At 44.6% G+C, this 17,597-nt stretch overlaps 1 protein-coding gene across 1 annotated transcript in view; it reads right to left on the reverse strand.

Annotated features, from left to right (window-relative positions):
* Window positions 1-1,165: 1,165 nt before the first annotated feature.
* The window catches only part of LOC142194003 (olfactory receptor 51E1-like), an 18,918-nt gene continuing 2,486 nt past the window's right edge, over window positions 1,166-17,597 (reverse strand). Inside the window, exons 2-3 of the mRNA XM_075263030.1 lie at window positions 8,383-8,603; window positions 1,166-2,542 (exon numbers count right to left, since the gene is read on the reverse strand). Coding sequence (XP_075119131.1) covers window positions 1,543-2,511 — 969 coding nt within the window. The 5' untranslated portion in view covers window positions 2,512-2,542; window positions 8,383-8,603 and the 3' untranslated portion in view covers window positions 1,166-1,542. The remainder of the gene's footprint in view (window positions 2,543-8,382; window positions 8,604-17,597) is intronic.

A 17,597-nucleotide genomic window follows, 5' to 3' on the forward strand; every position in this document is an offset into this window, starting at 1 on the left:
CAGACAGGTAGAGGAGCAGATATGGATGATGTGCAGGTCAATGACGTCTTCTGATGGAAAGCCATAGAGAGTGATAAGATACCGCCCAGGGTTACAATGCCTGTTATCGGCTCCTATTCACATGTCAGGATATTGCAGACACATAGAGTGAGGACAGAGCGGAGGACGGACAGGCCGGTATTGTCTCCCATTACTGATACCTGACTACACTCCAAGTCATTGCTGCCACAACAATCAGAAGGAAGCGTCTGATAAGATTCCTGCTCATATCTTGTTATACCTGTAGGCACATGGAGAGATTAGTGCGAGACAGCCCTGGTAGACCGCCCTGCGAGACAGCTCTGTGAGACAGCCCTGGTAGACAGCCCTGCAAGACAACCCTGTGAGACAGCCCTTTGAGACAGCCCTGGTAGACAGCCCTGTGAGACAGCTCTGTGAGACAGCCCTGCAAGACAACCCTGTGAGACAGCCCTTTGAGACAGCCCTGGTAGACAGCCCTGCGAGACAGCTCTGTGAGACAGCCCTGGTAGACAGCCCTGCAAGACAACCATGTGAGACAGCCCTTTGAGACAGCCCTGGTAGACAGCCCTGCGAGACAGCTCTGTGAGCCAGCCCTGATAGACAGCCCTGCGAGACAGCCCTGCAAGACAACCCTGTGAGACAGCCCTTTGAGACAGCCCTGGTAGACAGCCCTGCGAGACAGCTCTGTGAGACAGCCCTGCAAGACAGCCCTGCAAGACAACCCTGTGAGACTGCCCTGAGAGAAAGCCCTGCTTGGTATCCCTATGAGACAGCTCTGCTAGAAATCCCTGCTAGAGAGCCCCACAAGACAGCCCTGAGAGACAGCCATGATAGACAACCTTCCTAGATAAACCTGAGAGACAGCCCTGCTAGAAAACCTTGCTAGACAGCCCTGAGAGAAAGCCCTGCCAGACAGCCCTGATAGACAACCTTATGAGACAGCCCTACTAGACAGCCCTGCGAGACAGCCCTGCTAGATAGCACTTCTAGACAGCCCTGATGATGACTTTAGACATGGGAGATGCTTTAAATATCAGAATCTAAAATCAGTTTTAATGGCTATAAAATTGTGAGAACAATTAATAATAAATAAACGATAGCCCTGTCTATGAGGAGACCTCCAGCAGTCACATCTCCCTGGAGACCTTGTGCCGGCCATACACTTGTCTGACTCCCCCATCTACATGCACACTGGGCTTGTGTAACCTGTGCAGGTGTAGATAATGGAAAGGGGAGAGTCCACTGCCAGGAGTGACTGTCTGATCTCATCCAGACCAAACTGTCCAATTCTTATATTTTCCAACCTCTGAAGAAGGTCAGGAGGCCTCCATATGTGTTAGATGGTTGGCCAGTCCTCCTCATATAGGAACCATAGTCATGTAACTAAGACTGGGGGGGAGGGTCCAGTACTGTATCTCAGACTACCCTTATGTTGTCTTTGATGGATCAGAACAAAAGACATTATCACTGTCTATCTATAGGTGGGCGTCCATGCTTTGGTGTTTCCATCTTCTTCTTAGGTCATATCTTCCTGGAGTTCTTTTCCTGACCAATAATTTTACCATATAACTTTTTAAGTCCGTTGCGAATCTGCTTAGTTTTTATCCCATAAATTAAGGGGTTAATCACAGGGGGTAGCAGGAGATAGACGTTCCCAAACAGGAGGTGAAGGTTTGGAGTGGAGTTGGTTTTGAACCTGTGTACGACGGAGAGACCAATCAAAGGGATATAGTAGACAAGGACGGCGCATATGTGGGCGGCGCAAGTGCCGAAGGCCTTGGAGCTGGCGTCTTCCACCACGCCGAGCACCGCCTTAATGATCAGCATGTAAGAAATAGAGATGAAGAGCGAGTCTACGCCCATCACCGAGAGGATAACGAAGAGTCCATAGATGATGTTGACCCTGATGTCTCCACACGCCAGGTTCATCACCTCTTGGTGCAGGCAGTAGGAATGTGTCAGGACATTATGTTTCCACTGTGGAAGTCTCTTGATGATGAGGGGGATGGGGATCATAACAAGAGCTCCTCTCCCCAAAATCAGCGCAGACATCTTACAAATTTTCTCAGTGGTCAGAATAGAGGAGTATCGTAGAGGGTGGCAGATGGCCACATAGCGATCTACAGCCATGGCCACCAGGATTCCAGACTCCAGAGCAGACAAGAAATGGATGAAGAACATCTGCGTAAGACAGGCATCGAAAGCAATCTCCCGCTCGTCACTCCAGAAGATCCCCAGCATTCTCGGCATAGTAGTGGTGGCTAGCAACAGGTCTATCAAGGACAACATGAAGAGGAAGATGTACATGGGCTCATGGAGCTCCTGCTCCACCTTGATGATGTAGAGAATCGAGGCGTTGCCCATAACTGCAATGACATACATGGAGAGGAGAGGAAAACCCAACCAGAAATGGAAGTCCTCCAGGTTTGGGATTCCGCTAAGGATGAAAGCACTGGTGTTACTGCAGTTGTAGAGGTTTATGTTTGACATGACAGGTGAGCGGTCACTGAAGATGCATCGTCTGCAAAGAGAAAGTCCAAGACCATTTCTTATAGAAGATCAGTCTAATGTACAGGAAAGGTCAAAAGCCTGCAACACCGTATAGAGAGAACAACACTGATGGCATTCACTGGTGGACATGGTGAGGATGAAGGTCTACAACTAGGTCCATATACAAGAAGATGTATAACTTACATCAGCTGAATACAGGTAGTCCTCGGGTTACGACGGTCTCAGGTTACAACGTTTTGTGGTTACGACTAGAGATGAGCGAGTAGGTCCTTGCTAGTTGGGAGAGCTGGTAGCTTGCATTTTTGTGGGAGCTTACTTTTTCTCATAGGAATGCATTGGCCAGCGTTGATTGGCCAGTGTACAGCATTCAGCCAATCAACGCTGGCCAGGAGGTGGAGTCTACTATCAGATCACAATGGAGACTGCTGTGGCCTGATCTTAGACTCCGCCTCCTCACAGACGAGCCTCCGGCAGAACCAGCGTTACTTGACCGAATGCTGTACACTGGCCAATCAACGCTGGTCAATGCATTCCTATGGGAAAAAGTAAGCTCCCTCCAGCAAGCTGCCAGCACTTCTGACTAGCAAGGACGAGCCTGCGGCTAATCAATGCTGGTTCTGCAGCAGGCTCGTCCTTGCTAGTCGGGAGAGCTGGCAGCTTGCTGTTATGAGGCAGCTTACCTTTTCTCATAGGAATGCATTGGCCAGCGTTGATTGGCCAGTGTACAGCATTTGGCCAATCAACGCTGGTTCTGCCAGAGGCTCGTCTGTTTGGAGGCGGAGTCTAATATCGGCCCACAATGGAGACTACTGTGGTCCGATATTAGACTCCGCCTCCTCACAGACGAACCTGCAGCAGAACCAGTGTTGATTGGCCGAATACTGTACACTGGCCAATCAATGCTGGCCAATGCATTCCTATGAGAAAAAGTAAGCTCCCTCGTATCAGCAAACTGCCAGCTCTCCCTGTACAGTATGTGATATAGTGTGCAGCGGGAGGAAGCGAGGAAGTCTGTACTGTACTGTATATGGTACAGTCTACCTCGGTTCCAAGCTGCTGCACACCAAATCACGTTGATCCATTCCTACGCGTCGTTGTATGGTACAGTTACGTATGTTTCCAACTTGCGTTGAAATTCGGTTTACAACGCCGCATAAGAACGGATAAAAGTCGTAAGTCGAGGACTACCTGTATAGTAATATGGACCATGCCGGTATAACCTGGGTATATACTGTATATAATTATATATGTACAGCCGGTATAACCTGGGTATATACTGTATATAATTATATATGTACAGCCGGTATAACCTGGGTATGTACTGTATATAATTATATATGTACAGCCGATATAACCTGGGTATGTACTGTATATAATTATGTATGTACAGCTGGTATAACCTGGGTATATACTGTATATAATTATATATGTACAGCTGGTATAACCTGGGTATATACTGTATATAATTATATATGTACAGCCGGTATAACCTGGGTATATACTGTATATAATTCTATATGTACAGCCGGTATAACCTGGGTATCTCCTGTATATAATTATATATGTACAGCCGGTATAACCTGGGTATATACTGTATATAATTATATATGTACAGCCGGTATAACCTGGGTATATACTGTATATAATTATATATGTACAGCCGGTATAACTTGGGTATATACTGTATATAATTATATATGTACAGCCTGTATAACCTGGGTATATACTGTATATAATTATATATGTACAGCCGGTATAACCTGGGTATATACTGTATATAATTATATATGTACAGCCTGTATAACCTGGGTATATACTGTATATAATTATATATGTACAGCCTGTATAACCTGGGTATATACTGTATATAATTATATATGTACAGCTGGTATAACCTGGGTATATACTGTATATAATTATATATGTACAGCCGGTATAACCTGGGTATATACTGTATATAATTATATATGTACAGCCGGTATAACCTGGGTATATACTGTATATAATTATATATGTACAGCCAGTATAACCTGGGTATATACTGTATATAATTCTATATGTACAGCCGGTATAACCTGGGTATCTCCTGTATATAATTATATATGTACAGCCGGTATAACCTGGGTATATACTGTATATAATTATATATGTACAGCCGGTATAATCTGGGTATATACTGTATATAATTATGTATGTACAGCTGGTATAACCTGGGTATATACTGTATATAATTATATATGTACAGCCGGTATAATCTGGGTATATACTGTATATAATTATGTATGTACAGCTGGTATAACCTGGGTATATACTGTATATAATTATATATGTACAGCTGGTATAACCTGGGTATATACTGTATATAATTATATATGTACAGCCGGTATAACCTGGGTATGTACTGTATATAATTATATATGTACAGCTTTTATAACCTGGGTATATACTGTATATAATTATATATGTACAGCCGGTATAACCTGGGTATATACTGTATATAATTATATATGTACAGCCGGTATAACCTGGGTATATACTGTATATAATTATATATGTACAGCTGGTATAACCTGGGTATATACTGTATATAATTATATATGTACAGCTGGAATAACCTGGGTATATACTGTATATAATTATATATGTACAGCCGGTATAACCTGGGTATATACTGTATATAATTATATATGTACAGCCGGTATAACCTGGGTATATACTGTATATAATTATATATGTACAGTCGGTATGACCTGGGTATCTCCTGTATATAATATATATGTACAGCCGGTATAACCTGGTTATATACTGTGTATAATATATATGTACAGCCGGTATAACCTGGGTATATACTGTATATAATTATATATGTACAGCCGGTATAACCTGGGTATATACTGTATATAATTATATATGTACAGCTGGTATAACCTGGGTATATACTGTATATAATTATATATGTACAGCTGGTATAACCTGGGTATATACTGTATATAATTATATATGTACAGCCGGTATAACCTGGGTATATACTGTATATAATTATATATGTACAGCCGGTATAACCTGGGTATATACTGTATATAATTATATTTACAGCTGGTATAACCTAGGTATATACTGTATATAATTATATATGTACAGCCGGTATAACCTGGGTATATACTGTATATAATTATATTTACAGCTGGTATAACCTAGGTATATACTGTATATAATTAAATATATGTGCAGCTGGTATAACCTGGGTATATACTGTATATAATTATATATGTACAGCTGGTATAACCTGGGCATATACTGTATATAATTATATATGTACAGCTGGTATAACCTGGGCATATACTGTATATAATTATATATGTACAGCCGGTATAACCTGGGTATATACTGTATATAATTATATATGTACAGCCGGTATAACCTGGGTATATCCTACTAATATTATAAGTGTGAAAGTTTGTGTGTTTGGATGTTTGGATGTTTGTGAGTTTGGATGTTTGTTCCTCAATCACGCTAAAACGCCTGGACGGATTTGCGTGCAATTTTCCACAAACATAGTTTTCCCTTAGGATTGAGTCACAGGCTACTTTTGGTGCCACTAAACAACATGGCTTCCTAGCACGAGACTCACAAAAGCAGGACTCCTAGCCCCAGCTATAGACTCACACACACTGCCTGGCATTTCCTGCCTCAACCTGCCTGCACACTCCTTACTGTCACCTCAGGAGTCGCCCTCACTCTACTCACTCACATTTTACATATAGATCACATTGTCTGTATCACGACATACACAATACAACACATCACATTGTCTGACACAATACAACACATCACATTGTCTGTATCACGACATACACAATACAACACATCACATTGTCTGTATCACGACATACACAATACAACACATCACATTGTCTGTATTACTACATACACTATACAACACATCACATTGTCTGTATCACGACATACACAATACAACAGATTTGCTAGCCCACCAAACTTTTTAAAGTACTTTTACAGTTTCACACGTCTGTGTCCGCCCAATTCTCAAATCACCGCAGACGAAGTCGCGGGTAAAAGCTAGTACTGTATATAATTACATATGTACAGCCGGTATAACCTGGGTATATACTGTATATAATTATATATGTACAGCCGGTATAACCTGGGTATATACTGTATATAATTATATATGTACAGCTGGTATAACATGGGTATATACTGTATATAATTATATATGTACAGCCGGTATAACCTGGGTATATACTGTATATAATTATATATGTACAGCCGGTATAACCTGGGTATATACTGTATATAATTATATATGTACAGCCGGTATAACCTGGGTATATACTGTATATAATTATATATGTACAGCTGGTATAACCTGGGTATATACTGTATATAATTATATATGTACAGCTGGTATAACCTGGGTATATACTGTATATAATTATATATGTACAGCCGGTATAACCTGGGTATCTCCTGTATATAATATATATGTACAGCCGGTATAACCTGGGTATATACTGTGTATAATATATATGTACAGCCGGTATAACCTGGGTATATACTGTATATAATTATATATGTACAGCCGGTATAACTTGGGTATATACTGTATATAATTATATATGTACAGCCGGTATAACCTGGGTATATACTGTATATAATTATATATGTACAGCCGGTATAACCTGGGTATATACTGTATATAATTATATATGTACAGCCGGTATAACCTGGGTATATACTGTATATAATTATATATGTACAGCCGGTATAACCTGGGTATATACTGTATATAATTATATATGTACAGCCGGTATAACCTGGGTATATACTGTATATAATTATATATGTACAGCTGGTATAACCTGGGTATATACTGTATATAATTATATATGTACAGCCGGTATAACCTGGGTATATACTCTATATAATATATATGTACAGCCGGTATAACCTGGGTATATACTGTATATAATTATATATGTACAGCTGGTATAACCTGGGTATATACTGTATATAATTATATATGTACAGCCGGTATAACCTGGGTATATACTGTATATAATTATATATGTACAGCCAGTATAACCTGGGAATATACTGTATATAATTATATATGTACAGCCGGTATAACCTTGGAATATACTGTATATAATTATATATGTACAGCCGGTATAACCTGGGTATATACTCTATATAATATATATGTACAGCCGGTATAACCTGGGTATATACTGTATATAATTATATATGTACAGCCGGTATAACCTGGGTATATACTGTATATAATTATATATGTACAGCCGGTATAACCTTGGAATATACTGTATATAATTATATATGTACAGCCGGTATAACCTGGGTATATACTGTATATAATTATATATGTACAGACGGTATAACCTGGGTATATACTGTATATAATTATATATGTACAGCCAGTATAACCTTGGAATATACTGTATATAATTATATATGTACAGCCGGTATAACCTGGGAATATACTGTATATAATTATATATGTACAGCCGGTATAACCTGGGAATATACTGTATATAATTATATATGTACAGCCGGTATAACCTGGGTATATACTGTATATAATTATATATGTACAGCCGGTATAACCTGGGTATATACTCTATATAATATATATGTACAGCCGGTATAACCTGGTTATATACTGTATATAATTATATATGTACAGCTGGTACAACCTGGGTATATACTGTATATAATTATATATGTACAGCCGGTATAACCTGGGTATATACTGTATATAATATATATGTACAACTGCGGCTATAGGTCTCTTTTATATTTGCTACGTACCGGTATTATAGTTGCGTCTCCTTTACATTTCGCTGTTTTCCACTTGTGTTTACAGGTGTTTTTCGGCCATATTTGGTGTGTGTTTGGTAAATTTGGGGAGCGTCTTCTTTGCTGCATCCAACAATTCTCCGAAGGGTCTGAAGGGTCCTCAGAAGATGCTCGGGTTTAGTCTTCGCAGTGACGGACACAATGAGAGGAGCTGGAGGAGAGGCTGGAGACGTCTGTAAGGAAAACAATAGAGCGGTAGGTGCGGAGCTGATGATTACACAAGGTGATAAAGAAAGAGGAAGCGGCTGAATATTATCTGATGAGAGCCGACATTACAGCCCATTACTATGAGGAAACACATCGTGTGCCAGCTGAGAGCCAGCCAAGAACCCAAGTAACCCACACACAGCACTGGCAGCCATAGAGATTACCAACATCTCCACCCAAACTGCACCGCACTGAACAATCAGCCCCGTCATGATAATGTCCCAACTCTGGGACCCACAACTATCAGCCGAAGAGGAGGCAACAAGTGTTCAATTCACATCTAGTGTCTCCAGATTCCTCTGGCCCTCCATACTTCTCTGTCCCCTTCAGACTCCCCTGTCACCTCCAGTCCTCTCCTGCCTCCTCCATACTTCTCTGTCTCTTTCAGGCCCCTTTGTCCCCTCCACTCTTCTCTTATGTCCTCTCCATACTCCTTTATCTCTTACAAAACCTTTTGTCTCCTTTGCTCTTGTGTCCAAATTCAGACTCCTCTGTCGACCTCCTGACACATCTGTCCCCTCTAGACTCCTCTGTCACTCCCACATTCCTTCCCCGTCCAGACTCATCTGTCCCTTTCTAGACTTCTGTCCCTTTCCAGACCCCTCTATCTCTTCTGTATCTTCTAGACTCCTCTGTCCCTTTCTAGACTGCTCTATCTCCTCTGTCCCTTTCTAGACTTCTGTCCCTTTCCAGACCCCTCTATCTCTTCTGTATCTTCTAGATTCCTCTGTCCCTTTCTAGACTGCTCTATCTCCTCTGTCCCTTTCTAGACTTCTGTCCCTTTCCAGACCCCTCTATCTCTTCTGTATCTTCTAGACTCCTCTGTCCCTTTCTAGACTGCTCTATCTCCTCTGTCCCTTTCTAGACTTCTCTGTCCTTTTCCAGACCCCTCTATCTCTTCTGTATCTTCTAGACTCTTCTGCCCCCTGCAGACTTCACCGAACCTTCTCTACTCCTGTGTCCCCTAGACATCTTCCCCTGACTGAACACAACACTGAACCAGCCGAGGTGTTCACAAGACCTTGAGATATGACCTTCAAACTCATACTAAATATCTGGGGATTTGGTCACATGTGGTTGCCGCATTCACTGGCCCAACCCTGAGACTGTTTCCATATTCAGGTGTTCTGGTTCAGTTTTTGAAGCCAGATGAGACAGGACTTCTGTTTTCTTCATTTCACTTCTTGTTTTGGCCCCACAAACCGTGCAGGACATGTCTGAGATATCTGAGCAGCTTCTTCGTGTAGGGCGTTCACACTCCTAGAATAAACCAGTTTGCTGTCTCCATCTGTGCGATGGTTGTCAGACCTGGTCGCTCTCACATGGGCGAGTTAAGGGCCAGATACTATAAGATTGTCCCGAGGAGCTGCAGATATGACTTGTCTTGGGTTATTCCATGCTCGGTTGGAGTTTCCTTTGCCAGTGAAAATCTCCAAAAAACCCCTTCAGTTCACTTACAATGCGAGTGAGTCACGTGACCCGATACTTGAGCCGGAGGACGCCGCTCACATGACTCTGCAGAAAAAATTCCACTCATTTATTAAGTCTGTTTAGAGTTTGGCTTCCTCCAGGTTTGGGATGGAGCCAAGAGGTCACCACCGAGGACAAAGTCACTGAAGACAAACAGCAGAGGCACATCAGATGTTCCCATCGTCCCGTCATCATTGCTATCACTTACATTAGGGATTTTGTCATAAAGCTGGGAGAGAGCAAGAGCCCCTACACCCTACAAACCCGAAACAGTCACCTCTATCTGTCATGGTGGCCACATCTGAGCACAGTTCTCCATTGTCATCTACTGTTATGGTTTAACCCCTTGTACACAGTGAAGATCTGTTGGTGCCCACAATGGAGTCCTCTCTGATGGTGGGCATTGACTCTTTTTTACAGCCCTTGTTTCCGCTCCTCTCTTCCATCCAGTGATCCCCTCCCCCCCTCCCCGTTTGCTTTACCACACAGCAAGATCATGGGAACCCTCTGGTTATTATGGCTGCCAGGAGACATCTAGGTCTCCAGACCTGCCTTACCTATATAACCATGGAGGCCTACAGGGATTTTACCATAGACTGCAATGCAGTAGTAGAAGGTTCAAGGGATCTAATGAGTGACAATTCTTGGCCATAGAGAATGTATCGATCTGCAAAGCCAAAAGTAGCAACTTTTTGTGCAAAAAGGACAGAAATTTCTATTTGTAGAAGAATATGGCACTTACTACACCAGAGCACTGACGTGCGGCCATTGCTGAGTTACTCGTGGCATGTTGTAGACAATAATCCTGGTGATGTCTTATTTGTGCACATTCCTAAAGGATGATACTTAAGTTGTCAGGAAACTCCCCGGGGGCGCAGGGCCAGAGATTTGGCCACTTTTATGATGAGAGGAGGTCGGACTTCTCTCCATTTTCCTGCGAGGACTCTCATGGCCTGCACCGCCTTTGTTTACTGATAATTTCCTATTTCCCCCTGAAACTCTATTTTACTCTCATCCTCAGTTCTAGAGAAATTTCTGGATTAATTTCATGTACAGAAAAGAAACTTTTCCATAACATGTGAACCCCAGTGCAAGACAGCGAGCACCAGCTATCATGTGCCATATAACATTGAGGTGATCAGGAGCCCCCTCGGGCATCAGGACCCATCTGAGGCTTCTCCCTCTGCACCTTCTATAGATGGATCATCAAGAACAAGAGAAAGGTGCTTGTTGATAACTTTTTGGTTGAGACAATTCTTAGATAATAAAGGGGCCCCCAATTTGGTTGACCTAGAAGAGGCGCACAATGCACATTACCCCATATTAGCAGAAAAAAAGCCTTCCTAGCTCCAAATATGGCAATGAGAATAAACCCCCAGGTCAACAACTCATCAACAACATCTAAAGCCTCCCCCACGTCCATTCTAGATACACAACAGTCACAAGCTACCCCAGGTCTAGTCTAGATACACAACAGTCACAGACTACCCCATGTCCATTCTAGATACACAACAGTCATAGGCTACCCCAGATCTGGTCTAGATACACAACAGTCACAGACTACCCCATGTCCATTCTAGATACACAACAGTCACAGACTACCCCATGTCCATTCTAGATACACAACAGTCACAGGCTACCCCAGATCTGGTCTGGATAATAATATAATAATAATACATTTTATTTATATAGCGCCAACATATTCCGCAGCGCTGTACAATTTATAGGGTTCAGATACAGACATACATAACAAAGAACGTCATTTCACACAATGGGACTGAGGGCCCTGCTCACAAGAGCTTACAATCTATGAGGTAGAGGGGGTGACACAAGAGGTAGGAGGGGCGGCATTGCTTATACAGTGTTCAGACAATTTTGTAATAGGGGTTACAGTCATTACACAAACAAAACTTTGTGAGCCGTCACCAGTCGTGTCCTGTAACATGTGGATAGAGCTTGGACAACTATGTTAGGCTGAAAAGGCATCAAGAACGGAAGGGTTAGCACTAGGAATTGTGATCGGCCTGTCTGATGTGTCTTTAGTTTGCGTTTGAAGCTGTAGAAATTGGGAGTTAATCTTATTGTCCGGGGTAGAGCATTCCAGAGAAGTGGTGCAGCTCGGGAGAAGTCTTGTATACGAGCGGGGGAGGTTCTGATAATAGAGGATGTAAGTGTTAGATCATTGAGTGAGCGGAGAACACGGGTTGGGCGGTAGACAGAGATGAGGGAGGAAATGTAGGGAGCTGCGGCATTATGGAGGAGGGGGAGAAGGTTATATTGTATTCTGTAATGAATAGGCAGCCTACAGTCACAGGCTACCCCAGATCTGGTCTAGATACACAACAGTCACAGGCTACCCCATGTCCATTCTAGATACCCAACAGTCACAGGCTACACCAAATCCATTCTAGATACCCAACAGTCACAGACTACCCCATGTCCATTCTAGATACCCAACAGTCACAGACTACCCCATGTCCATTCTAGATAGCCAACAGTCACAGGCTACCCCAGGTCTGGTCTAGATACACAACAGTCACAGACTACCCCATGTCCATTCTAGATACACAACAGTCACAGACTACTCTAGGTCCATTCTAGATACCCAACAGTCACAGACTACCCCATGTCCATTCTAGATACACAACAGTCACAGGCTACCCCATGTCCATTCTAGATACCCAACAGTCACAGGCTACACCAAATCCATTCTAGATACCCAACAGTCACAGACTACCCCATGTCCATTCTAGATACCCAACAGTCACAGACTACCCCATGTCCATTCTAGATACACAACAGTCACAGACTACCCCATGTCCATTCTAGATAGCCAACAGTCACAGGCTACCCCAGGTCTGGTCTAGATACACAACAGTCACAGACTACCCCATGTCCATTCTAGATACACAACAGTCACAGACTACTCTAGGTCCATTCTAGATACCCAACAGTCACAGACTACCCCATGTCCATTCTAGATACCCAACAGTCACAGACTACTCTAGGTCCATTCTAGATACACAACAGTCACAGACTACCCCATGTCCATTCTAGATAGCCAACAGTCACAGGCTACCCCAGGTCTAGTCTAGATACACAACAGTCACAGACTACCCCATGTCCATTCTAGATACCCAACAGTCACAGACTACTCTAGGTCCATTCTAGATACCCAACAGTCACAGGCTACACCAAATCCATTCTAGATACCCAACAGTCACATTATACACCAGGTCCATTCTAGATACACAACAGTCACAGGCTACACCATGTCCATTCTAGATATACAACATCCACAACCATACACACATCTAGTAGCCCACCCTGATACTGTGTATTATGGGTATTATCAGTGGTATAACATGGGCACTAATGGAGTCCTTTGTGGCTGATGAGGATTTCTCTGTTTTATAAAAACAAGGTGAATGCAGCGATATCCAGATAAATGCGCAGTCTCCACCCTCGCACGTTTGCTGTGCTGCTTTATACACATCTATTTCCCGTATTGGACCTGTGAGTTAGTCCTGACTCGCTGCAAAGAAAATCCCTTTAAATAAACAGAAGCTAAAAATAGTGAAACTCACAAGAACTGAAGCAGGAGGGGGGTAGCGGGGCGCGGGTCATACTGGTCCCATCTGTATCTATCACTGCTGGGACTATTGTTACCACTGCACTTCCTATAATATTACATTACTACAAGGACTATACCGCAGATACAATACTTCCAGATGTATTACTGCTATTACTAGTCTATATGTCGCTATCACTGCAGCTCTTCTACTACTGCTGTCCTGTAACTTGTATGTAGGTTTATAGTATTACTCTATCTCTTACTACTATTACTAGTCTGTGCAGTCCCTCCAGTACTAGGACCAGGCAGTATATATCTGTGCAGTCCCTCCAGTACTAGGACCAGGCAGTATATATCTGTGCAGTCCCTCCAGTACTAGGACCAGGCAGTATATATCTGTGCAGTCCCTCCAGTACTAGGACCTGGCAGTATATATCTGTGCAGTCCCTCCAGTACTAGGACCTGGCAGTATATATCTGTGCAGTCCCTCCAGTACTAGGACCAGGCAGTATATATCTGTGCAGTCCCTCCAGTACTAGGACCAGGCAGTATATATCTGTGCAGTCCCTCCAGTACTAGGACCAGGCAGTATATATCTGTGCAGTCCCTCCAGTACTAGGACCTGGCAGTATATATCTGTGCAGTCCCTCCAGTACTAGTACCTGGCAGTATATATCTGTGCAGTCCCTCCAGTACTAGGACCAGGCAGTATATATCTGTGCAGTCCCTCCAGTACTAGGACCAGGCAGTATATATCTGTGCAGTCCCTCCAGTACTAGGACCTGGCAGTATATATCTGTGCAGTCCCTCCAGTACTAGTACCTGGCAGTATATATCTGTGCAGTCCCTCCAGTACTAGGACCAGGCAGTATATATCTGTGCAGTCCCTCAAGTACTAGGACCTGGCAGTATATATCTGTGCAGTCCCTCCAGTACTAGGACCAGGCAGTATATATCTGTGCAGTCCCTCCAGTACTAGGACCTGGCAGTATATATCTGTGCAGTCCCTCCAGTACTAGGACCAGGCAGTATATATCTGTGCAGTCCCTCCAGTACTAGGACCTGGCAGTATATATCTGTGCAGTCCCTCCAGTACTAGGACCTGGCAGTATATATCTGTGCAGTCCCTCCAGTACTAGGACCAGGCAGTATATATCTGTGCAGTCCCTCCAGTACTAGGACCAGGCAGTATATATCTGTGCAGTCCCTCCAGTACTAGGACCAGGCAGTATATATCTGTGCAGTCCCTCCAGTACTAGGACCAGGCAGTATATATCTGTGCAGTCCCTCCAGTACTAGGACCAGGCAGTATATATCTGTGCAGTCCCTCAAGTACTAGGACCTGGCAGTATATATCTGTGCAGTCCCTCCAGTACTAGGACCTGGCAGTATATATCTGTGCAGTCCCTCCAGTACTAGGACCTGGCAGTATATATCTGTGCAGTCCCTCCAGTACTAGGACCTGGCAGTATATATCTGTGCAGTCCCTCCAGTACTAGGACCTGGCAGTATATATCTGTGCAGTCCCTCCAGTACTAGTACCTGGCAGTATATATCTGTGCAGTCCCTCCAGTACTAGGACCTGGCAGTATATATCTGTGCAGTCCCTCCAGTACTAGGACCTGGCAGTATATATCTGTGCAGTCCCTCCAGTACTAGGACCAGGCAGTATATATCTGTGCAGTCCCTCCAGTACTAGGACCAGGCAGTATATATCTGTGCAGTCCCTCCAGTACTAGGACCTGGCAGTATATATCTGTGCAGTCCCTCCAGTACTAGGACCAGGCAGTATATATCTGTGCAGTCCCTCCAGTACTAGGACCAGGCAGTATATATCTGTGCAGTCCCTCCAGTACTAGGACCTGGCAGTATATATCTGTGCAGTCCCTCCAGTACTAGGACCTGGCAGTATATACTCTCAGTCCTCTTATATCTATTACTATTACTGATCTTTCCGTCCTCCGCTCGGTGTTACCTGTTCTCTCCTCCTCCAGTCCATGTATAATGCTGGATCCTATGTGAGCTGCTCTTCGGGCCCCAGGACTCGGATGTGACGGCTCCGTCTCCCCCCCCCTATCCCTGAGCCCCTGGTCACTGCTCTACTATGGGCACACAGCTATCGCACTGCCATCTACTTTCTATGTCGCTATTACACTATTATTACTTTTTTTTTTTTTTATTAAAAGCTCAGAAGATTTATCATCCATAAAGGAGGCAGAAGCTGAATATACTGAAGCCGAAACGTCAGGACTCAAGTCATTGTCATGTTCTATGCATACCTCCCAACTTTTGAAGAACTGAAAGAGGGACAAAATGTGCGGCGCGAAATTTAGCCCCGCCCACTTTTGTGGGCGCTCGTTAATTTTTCATGTGCCCGCACACAGTATAATCCTCCTACAGTCACCTGTAAATTATATGTCCCCCCTCTATCTCTTCCCCAGTTTCATATACACCCTTCATCTGCCCCCAGTTTCATGCCCCTCTTCCATCTCTGCCCCCAGATTCATGTCCTCACATCTCTGCCCCCAGATTCATGTCCCTCCATCTCTGCCCCCAGATTCATGTCCCTCCATCTCTGCCCCCAGATTCATGTCCCTCCATCTCTGCCCCCAGATTCATGTCCCTCCATCTCTGCCCCCAGATTCATGTCCCCATCTCTGCCCCCAGATTCATGTCCCCTCCATCTCTGCCCCCAGATTCATGTCCCCATCTCTGCCCCCAGATTCATGTCCCCTCCATCTCTGCCCCCAGATTCATGTCCCTCCATCTCTGCCCCCAGATTCATGTCCCCCATCTCTGCCCCCAGATTCATGTCCCTCCATCTCTGCCCCCAGATTCATGTCCCTCCATCTCTGCCCCCAGATTCATGTCCCCACATCTCTGCCCCCAGATTCATGTCCCCCATCTCTGCCCCCAGATTCATGTCCCCCCATCTCTGCCCCTAGATTCATGTCCCTCCATCTCTGCCCCCAGATTCATGTCCCCCATCTCTGCCCCCAGATTCATGTCCCCCCATCTCTGCCCCTAGATTCATGTCCCCCCATCTCTGCCCCCAGATTCATGTCCCCCCATCTCTGCCCCTAGATTCATGTCCCTCCATCTCTGCCCCCAGTTTCATGTCCACTCCATCTCTGCCCCCAGATTCATGTCCCTCCATCTCTGCCCCAGATTCATGTCCCCACATCTCTGCCCCCAGTGTCATACCGTCCTCTCCATCTCTGCCCCCCGTGTCATACCGTCCTCTCCTTCATCTGCCCCCAGATTCACGTTCCACCTCCACATTAAACTTACATTCTCCTCCGCTCCCTCGCCACTCTCTGCCCGCCTCTCTCGCTGACACATGCGGCTGAAGGAAGTAGCTGACACAGGTGAGCTCCTCGCTTCGCCGCTGCCCGCCTCTCTCCCTGACACATGCGGCTGAAGCTGCTCGCGTGCTCGCTTCGCCGCTGCGTCTCTCTCTCTCGCTGACACACATGCGGCTGAAGCGAGGAGCTGACCTGTGTCAGCTCCTCGCTTCGCCGCTGCCGCCGGCTCCTGGCTTGTACATCGCGTCTACAAGCCAGGAGCCGGCGGCAGCAGTGAAGCGAGGAGCTGACACAGGTCAGCTCCTCACTTCAGCCGCATGTGTCAGCGAGAGAGAGACGCAGCGGCGAAGCGAGCACGCGAGCAGCTTCAGCCCCATGTGTCAGGGAGAGAGGCGGGCAGCGGCGAAGCGAGGAGCTCACCTGTGTCAGCTCCTTGCTTCAGCCGCATATGTGTTCAACTCAGATCTGCGTCCTCTGGACGCAGATCTGAGTTGAAATTGGGACATACCTCCCTCCAACCGGGACCACGGGACATGTCAACCAAATCGTGACTGTCCCGCGGAAATCGGGACGGTTGGGAGGTATGTCCTATGAAATATCAGTCCTGGTCA

This window comes from Leptodactylus fuscus, chromosome 2 (assembly GCF_031893055.1).
Source record: "Leptodactylus fuscus isolate aLepFus1 chromosome 2, aLepFus1.hap2, whole genome shotgun sequence".
In the NCBI taxonomy this organism is placed as follows: domain Eukaryota; kingdom Metazoa; phylum Chordata; class Amphibia; order Anura; family Leptodactylidae; genus Leptodactylus; species Leptodactylus fuscus.